We start from the raw sequence: 8,730 nt of genomic DNA, 5'->3' as shown, positions 1-8,730 counted from the left end.
ATTTTAAATGTGTATTATTTAAACAAATACACAATACAGTTAAAAACATGACTGGTGAATAATAACAACAAACAGCATTTGAAAAACAGAGCTGGCTTGTTTACTGCTGATCAGATTATTCAGTAACATTACTAACATGGTCTCTAAATAACTCCCTTTTTTACCCTATGCACCTTTAGGATGGTCCTAATATATTGTAAGTATTGTATGTCTTAAGTAAGGGGTCAATGTGGGAAGCCCTGCAATGAACTGCCCAGGGTGCCCCAAGACCCACAGCAACTTCAATCAATATAAAGCAATAGAAATAAAGGGGGCATGAAGGTGATGTAAAGATTGCTTGCAATTATGGTTATTATTATGATTGTTTCTACACTTACTGTCCATTTTATCAGCTCCACTTACCATATAGAAGCACTTTGTAGTTCTACAATTACTGACTGTAGTCCATCTGTTTCTCTACATACTTTTTACCCTGCTTTCACCCTGTTCTTCAATGGTCAGGACCCCCACATGACCACCACAGAGCAGGTATTATCTAGGTGGTGGATCATTCTCAGCACTGCAGTGACACTGACATATGGTGGTGTGTTAATGTGTGTTGTGCTGGTATGAGTGGATCAGGAGTTTTTAAATACAGTGTCCACTCACTGTCCACTCTATTAGAAACACCTAGTTGGTCCACCTTGTAGATGTAAAGTCAGAGATGATCGCTCATATTTTGCTGCAGTTTGAGTTGGTTATCTTTTAGACCTTCATCGGGACGCTGTTGGCTGGATATATTTTTGGTTGGTGGACTATTCTCAGTTCAGCAGTGACAGTGAGGTGTTTAAAAACTCCAGCAGCGCTGCTGTGTCTGATCCACTCAAACCAGCACAACACACACTAACACACCACCACCATGTCAGTGTCACTGCAGTGCTGAGAATGATCCACCACCTAAATAATACCTGCTCTGTGGTGGTCCTGTGGGGGTCCTGACCATTGAAGAACATCTATAAATATAATATTTATATTTATTGCAATTGAGTCCCAATAAGCATATGACAAATAAGCATTGGCAATAAGCATATGAAAAAAGAGTCAGCACTACATCATGAAGCACTGTAGCAAAAATCCCCAAACTGTCTAATTATTTTATTGCTATGAGAATATGTAACCCATTTATTATGATTATTTATAACTTTCTTACAGTCTGCCCGCTACAGAATCGAAATGCTTTATGGGTAGTGTAGTCTTTTAATAGTAAATCGGTTCTGAACATGTCACAAACAAACCATTCAATAAAAAAAAATAAATTTAATATCACTGTAATTATGTTGGGTTTTTTTTGTTGCAAAATTACAAAGCGTTTACAAAAGAAAATTGTTTTTAATCAGGCTTTGAGCGGGACTCCCAGCCCCTGCTGTGGGCTGCAGAAAACCCCGTTGCACCCGCTGCAAGCCCTCTTCTCATGATCCGCCATTAGCGACGGGCTTGTGGTGAGTTCGGCTCCCTGAATTTATATAATAAAATAATATATAAAACTCACACCGAGCCGCTTTTATCTCATTTAATGTGTGATAAGAAACGTGTTTGTGTTGTGTGCAGGTGGATAAGACGGCAAAATGCAGATTTTTGTGAAAACCCTAACGGGGAAGACTATAACCCTTGAGGTTAGTACTGAAACACGCTCACCCGCCCTCAGCGTTTTACTCTTTATACAGTTTATACACTTACAGCACTGATTTTCACTTCTATAATATATATATCTCAACTTTTATGTATTCATTAGATCTGCTGGAAAGTAAAGGAAATAGGTTTATTTATAAAACTTTCATGATAACCGGCTAGCTGTGGCACGTGTAAACAGCGCTGCTAATCTGGCTGTATAAGGTGTAGAGATCAGAATAATCTCTCAAATATCTCAAAATATAAATCTGTTTCTTCTACATATTCATTACATTATTAAATATGAACCTATAATTAATCCCAATGTAATTGACCAACGTGCTTTAGTAGAATGTCTTGTTTATGACATGATGAATAATTGTGCCTCCCTTGCAGGTTGAGCCTTCAGATACTATTGAAAATGTCAAGGCCAAGATCCAAGACAAAGAAGGTAATTTATGAGATTTGAATTATACAGAGTATTACTTTTACAATTGGATGGTCATGCATGTGTTTAAATCACTTAGATCATTGTATTAAAATAAAGCTGCTTTATTTAAGTATTAAGTTCTTTCTGTGCAGTCAGTGGTAAGATACATGATTGTTGTTTGGATTCATGTCAATATTAGACCAACTACAAAAAAATCATTGAATAATTTGTGTCTACAAGAGAGTTAAAGGGTGCAGCATTTAATGGCATGTAAAGATTTTTTTTTAAGGTAGAATGCCTTTGTCATACTATGTCTGATATATTCTATATCTGATACACAGTCTATAGTCAATTTCTATTATATAAATATATACATTGAATATATTTATAACTATAACAATATACTTATTTCTATATTTATTCTTATATATCTGTATATATTGTTTATAAGAATAGATACACTACTGCTTCTATTACATGTAACAGGTGCACAAGTTGCACATACTGTTTTTCTGTTGCTTACCATATGCTGTATAAATGCACCTTATTTACCTTATTTACTTTTATTTGTATTAGTTTCTCTTTTTTTGCTTATTAAGCTACTGGAGACCAATAATTTTCTTTGGGATAAATAAAGTATCTATCTACATATACAGGTGTACAATACAATGAAATTCTTTGTTTACATACCCCAGCTGGTTTAGAACTGGGATTCAAACTCTCAACCTTTCAGTTTATAGTCCTAAGCTTTGTCCACTAGGCTACCACTGTAACGTTTAACTATAGATTTCTTTCCAGCAATTATAACTTGCTAGATTATCATGGTCTAATACTTGTAGCATAAAACACAAGTTGATTATGTCAACAGCTAACATTTCTCCATTTTTCAGGCATCCCCCCTGACCAGCAGAGGTTGATCTTCGCTGGGAAGCAGCTTGAGGATGGGCGCACCTTGTCTGATTACAACATCCAAAAGGTATTTACTGTTATTTTTTAACAAACCGTACACACTTGTACTGAAGATAATAAACCATACAGCTAATTTCAGTTATCAGTTTAAGGTGTATTAAAAAACTGACCCAATAAGGTTTATGCCAGTAATTTTTACATGTACATGTGCTTTACATGTAGTGTGCTTAGATTTCACTAAATGGTTTTGGAAGGAAGTCTTGTACTGGTGAAAGGTCCTTCTGTAAACTCTTAATGCTAGGTACACCTCTAACATAAGCTGTCTTTCATATGCAGCATATGACTAAATGTGCCACAACAGTAATGTTTAACAATTAAAGAATTTTTTAAACTGCAGTCTAAATGCATCACACAGTAACTGGCCAATTTCAATGTGAATGTTGCACTTTTAATATAGTCAAATGTTTATTTTTCTGTATTAAATGTTCTGTAGAAGCAAAGTCAGTCATACACTTTAAAGATAAGTGTTCAGATAGGATAGATAAAGATGAGTGGATAAATGAATTAGAATCACAGATGTATGCAAGGTGGTTATATGAGACTATAAAGCACTTGGAGATGAATTACAAGGCCAAAATGATAAAACTGCATAAATCCCTCTCTGTTTACAGGAGTCTACTCTGCACCTTGTGTTGAGGCTGCGTGGTGGTGCTAAGAAGAGAAAGAAGAAGTCTTACACCACCCCCAAGAAGAACAAGCATAAGAGAAAGAAGGTCAAGCTCGCTGTGCTCAAGTACTACAAGGTGAGACTAGACTAAGTCTAGACTAAGGTCGCAAACCTCCTGTCGAAGTAACGGGTGTGTTAAATTCTTCACATCCTTAATGCTGATTATTTTTTTTTATTTTTTATTTGTAGGTTGATGAGAACGGTAAAATTCACCGTCTCCGTCGCGAGTGCCCAGCTGATGAATGTGGTGCCGGTGTTTTCATGGCCAGCCACTTTGACAGGCACTACTGCGGAAAGTGCTGTCTCACTTACTGCTTTAACAAGCCAGAGGACAAGTGAACGGATGTACAGTAGTCAATAAAATTTCCACCACCCAGCCATGTTGTTCTGGTCTTTAATCTGATACTGAATATTCATTTGTTTTGACGTTTAATCTGCTAAGTCTTTAGTTTGATGTCAAGTGAGTAACATTGGGTTTGCTGATTTGTATTGGTTGCCTTTTATGCACCTGATGTCATGAGGTGGGAAGAATGATTAAATGCTAGATTTTATTTAAATGAAAGTATTTGCCTATAGTTGTTTTGTCCTGTTAAGTCCTGCACTAAGACTAACTGCATCTAGATAATGCATACCACATAGTGTCTTGAACCAGAGGTTGAAACTTCCAAAAGATTAAGCCTATTTTTCTTGTAAACTTAAAGGAATGGTTGATTAAATAAGAATATATTTCTTTTATTAATCTAAAAATTGTTTTAGATTAAAATGAAAATAGTTTATGGATAAAGCATCTTTTCCATCACACTAAAGTCCTTGGGGGATAAAAGTAATGGTGATTTACTTAATCTGTGCTTTAGTGCTTCCCCATTAATGTTAAAAGATTTCTCAAAGCTAGTGATTGACAGGTAATCTCAGGTAAGGTGTTTGATTTCACCCTGGTACTAATGAAACCACAGCTAAAAAAAAAACAAGCTCTACTTATTAAAATTCTATAACTTACATCAAGGGAGGAATTAAATATGTACTGATTTTTTGGAAATAAGTGTTTTGAAATGCTTATAGGTGTAAAGTAGGGTTACTGATTGCCCTTTCATTTGTGGATTTGAAATGGTGTGGTACAATAAAAAGGCCCAGGGTTTGATTCTGAGGTGGAGTGGTCAGAGTCCTTTCTCTGTGGAGTCTGTGGCTTTCCTCCTGGAGCTCCGGTTTCCTTCCACAGTTCAAATAAATGCAAGTGAGATGAATTAGGAATACAAAAATGTCCATGACTGGTTACAGTTAAAGCTACAAAGTGTAAAACATGACGTTACAAATCCTAATAAAAACTGTGCAGCCTGTTGTGTAGATATATGAAAGGTGAGATTGGCTTTACCTCAAAGCACTGGAATACCTCCACAGAGAATCAAGCAAATATTCAGAGGAACCCCGTCAGAACATGAGAATAATTTGCAGAACTCTTAAGTTTGTACCCCAATGCCAATGTACGACCATAAATTTAAAGTGAATTGCACAAGTAAAGTACAAGGATTCAAGAAGGTTGACTTCTGACATAGCAGACATGTTACTCAAAGCACTACTGCATATTAACAAGCACTTTAAGGCGCCTTAACCGCCAACACTGGCCTACCACATACTTGGAAACGTCAAGAAGCCAAATGTTAAATTAAGTTGCTAACATTTTTTTGACCGTTCAAGTTTTTAAATAATTTTTGTCATTCATTTTTAAATAAATATATTTGCTGTTCGAGCTCCTGCACACAACAAATTGTTACATAAAACTACAAAAAAGGGCTAAAAGGAATTCCAGTAATACTTTTTAAAGAATAATAATAGTTATAGTTAATTATAAACCTGTTTATATACTTTTACCTGAGTAAAGATTTGAATAAGGTCTTGAGATTTACCTCACATTTTACCAAAGTATTTAACTTGTTAGTATTTGAATCTGTGCAGCTGTGGTAAAGCGTCCCATGTTTTTTGAAATCCTAAGCTGTTCGCTGTCAAATCCAATACTGTAGTTCTGCTGCCACCATGTGGTCAAAAATAATATTGTTACTAGTTTGTTTTCCCCAAAACAACAGTAAACAGCCAAAATTATGTTTGTTTGTTTGTTTATTAGGATTTGAACGTCATGTTTTACACTTACATTCATGACAGGAACGGTAGTTACTCGTGACACAAGATTCATCAGTTCACAAGGTTATATCTTTGGACTGTGGGAGGAAACCGGGGCATCAGGAGGAAACCCACACGGACACGGGGAGAACATGCAGCTCCACACAGAAAGGACTCGGACCACCTCACCTGGGGATCAAACCCAGGACCTTCTGGCTGCGAGGCGACAGTGGACATCCTTTTACGTTTTATTTTCTCTTTTTCTTGGAATTTTCCCCCCAATTTTCTCCCCTAATCCGATACAACCCTCCACTACTGACTGAGGAGCTTCGCGACTGACACACGTGTGCAGTACCGACTGCCTCCTTTCTCCTGCACGAGGTGAGTTCACATGCGGATCAGCCCTGTGCACGGAGAGCCACACCCTGATCAGCATTATTCCCCAACCCTGCACAGGCGCCATCACACCAGTTATGAGGAAGGACAGCCAATCGTTGTTCATGTGGCCTCCCAGCTCAGTCGGATGGCAGAGCTGAGATTTAATTTGAAGCATTTAAAATCCCAGCTCTGGTGTGCTACCCCCTGAGCAGCCATTCTTTTACTTTCTTGAAAGCAGTCTGGAAACGCTCATTCCTCATTGGTATAAATTGGTTTTCGAGACAGTGGTAGCCTAGTGAGCAGAGCTATGGGCTATCAACTGAAAGGTTGAGAGTTGGAATCCCAGCTCTGCCATGCAGGCCCTTGAGCAAGGCCCCCTGACTCTCTCTGCTCCAGGGGCGCCGTACGATGGCTGACCCTGCGCTCTGACCCCAGCTTCCAAACAAGTTGGGATATGCAAAGAAAGAATTTCTTTGTACTGTACACCTGTATACACCCATCAGCCACAACATTAAAATCACCTCCTTGTTTCTACACACATTGTCCATTTTAATAGCTTCACTTACCATATAGGAGCACTTACTACAGTTCTACAATTACTGACTGTAGTCCATCTGTTTCTCTGCATGCTTTGTTAGCCCCCTTTCATGCTGTTCTTCAATGGTCAGGACTCTCACAGGACCACCACAGAGTAGGTATTATTTCGGCGCTGCAGTGACACTGACATGGTGGTGGTGTGTTATTGTGTGTTGTGCTGGTATGAGTGGATCAGACACAGCAGCGCTGCTGGAGTTTTTAAACACCTCACTGTCACTGCTGGACTGAGAATCGTCCACCAACCAAAAACATCCAGCCAACAGCGCCCCATGGGCAGCATCCTGTTACCACTGATGAGGGTCTAGAGCAGGGGTGGGCAAACTTTTCGGCTCAAGGGCCACACTGGGTTTAAAAAATTGACAGACGGGCCGGGTGGGTGCGGGGGTTTGGAACTAACATAAATTAACATTTAAACCTTTATTTTCGTGATTAAAGGATGAATTTTTGAATATAAATGAAACGCCAGTCTCATTATATTATGTGCACATTTACACATGCGTGAATGTGATTTTTGTTTCGTATTTTTTATCAATGGGAGAGAAATGCAGCAGATGAGACAAAGACAGGGTGATGTGTATGAAACAGAAGGATGCTGCTACTGTGGGAATTAGAAAGCGTTTGGTTATTATTCTAAGTAGTGTTTACTTTCAGTCTCAGTAATGCCGTGTGCGTAAGTTATATCTGTTTAATACACTGCTGTTGTGTATTATGTAACATATCCACTATTTGCAAAGCTTAAACATTTTTTTTTATTATTTTAATTTTAAAGGGACAGTAGATGTAGACTACTAGGTAACTTAGTTGACAGGTAACATAGTTGACAATTTCCCTATTTAGACCCATAACTTCAGTGGTAGACCTTGCCTGGCTGACCACATGTCATTTTATGAACAGAATAATGACTAATTTGAACATACATTTGAATTAAAATTAGAAAAAAAAATTTAACCATAATAATGTATGTAACATAGTTGACGGTCAAATAATATACTCATTGTCAATGTTCTATTATAGATAAAATATTTTAAAAAAATAAGAGGACATTCACCAGAGTTTGTTCAATATACCCTCCACAGAGAAAAATGATATCATGTAATGCTGGTCACATAGTTTTAGAACAAACCATTTTTGAGTTGCTGAGTGGAGTTCTGTTAGTAACATAGTTGACAGAACTTTTGCGGACATTAATAAATAAAGATATTTAAATTATTTAAAAGAGAAACTCAATTTAAAAAATATTATTTTTCTTTAGTATTTAAACTTTTGAAATAAATAAAAAATAGATGTTGTTGCACCTAATGATTTTATTCATTATTTTGAAACCAAGGCACCCTCAACTTAAAAAACGGACACAGCAAAAACTGTTCATTTAGGAACATCATGACAAATTTTAAGCTAAATGAAGCATATGATGCACATAATGTTTTTGTGATATTACAACATGTTTTCCGTTAATAGGTAAAATATGACATTTTTAAAGAAAATAGTTAGAATAAATATAATTATTATCATTGGACATGGAATGTACCCCAAATTATAGAATGACTCATGCGCCATCTGGCGTGCGCCATCTAGTGGAATCAATTGAAACGCAAGTTTAGTGCAGGAAAAATATGAAATGAATGCGGTTTTAGGACAGTTTTGTAAATATTCAGCGGGCCGGATTAAACAGCCTAACGGGCCGTATGTGGCCCGCGGGCCGTAGTTTGCCCACCACTGGTCTAGAGAGTCGGTCATCTTGTAGACCTTCATCAGTGGTCACAGGACGCTGCCCACAGGGCGCTGTTGGCTGGATGTTTATATGTGTGTGAAGGCAGGCGAGTAAATACTTTTGGCAATATAGTGTATATACTGTATATGCAGGGTGAGTCAGAAGTCCCACCATGTGTGTGTATATACAGGTGCATCTCAATAAAATAGAATATCATCG

At 37.4% G+C, this 8,730-nt stretch overlaps 1 protein-coding gene across 1 annotated transcript; it reads left to right on the top strand.

Moving 5' to 3' along the window:
* The first annotated feature begins 1,436 nt into the window (after nt 1–1,436).
* Nucleotides 1,437–4,089, top strand: rps27a (ribosomal protein S27a). The gene is made up of 6 exons (XM_063008681.1): nt 1,437–1,478; nt 1,588–1,652; nt 2,044–2,098; nt 2,968–3,053; nt 3,658–3,789; nt 3,903–4,089. Exons 2-6 carry the CDS (start codon nt 1,605–1,607, stop codon nt 4,050–4,052), a joined length of 471 nt encoding a protein of 156 aa, XP_062864751.1. The 5' UTR covers nt 1,437–1,478; nt 1,588–1,604; the 3' UTR covers nt 4,053–4,089.
* The last annotated feature ends 4,641 nt before the right edge of the window (nt 4,090–8,730 follow it).

This window comes from Trichomycterus rosablanca, chromosome 14 (genome assembly GCF_030014385.1).
Source record: "Trichomycterus rosablanca isolate fTriRos1 chromosome 14, fTriRos1.hap1, whole genome shotgun sequence".
NCBI lineage: Eukaryota > Metazoa > Chordata > Actinopteri > Siluriformes > Trichomycteridae > Trichomycterus > Trichomycterus rosablanca.
Note: the sequence above shows the minus strand (reverse complement) of the source record. Positions and strands in the feature narration are given on the sequence as shown.

Excerpts from the sequence above, each read along its gene's own strand:
- rps27a (XM_063008681.1), top strand. The coding sequence starts at position 1,605 with ATGCAGATTTTTGTGAAAACCCTAACGGGGAAGACTATAACCCTTGAG. Across the intron at positions 1,653-2,043 it reads GGAAGACTATAACCCTTGAG|GTTGAGCCTTCAGATACTAT; the intron begins GTTAGTACTGAA and ends CCTCCCTTGCAG. Across the intron at positions 2,099-2,967 it reads CAAGATCCAAGACAAAGAAG|GCATCCCCCCTGACCAGCAG; the intron begins GTAATTTATGAG and ends TCCATTTTTCAG.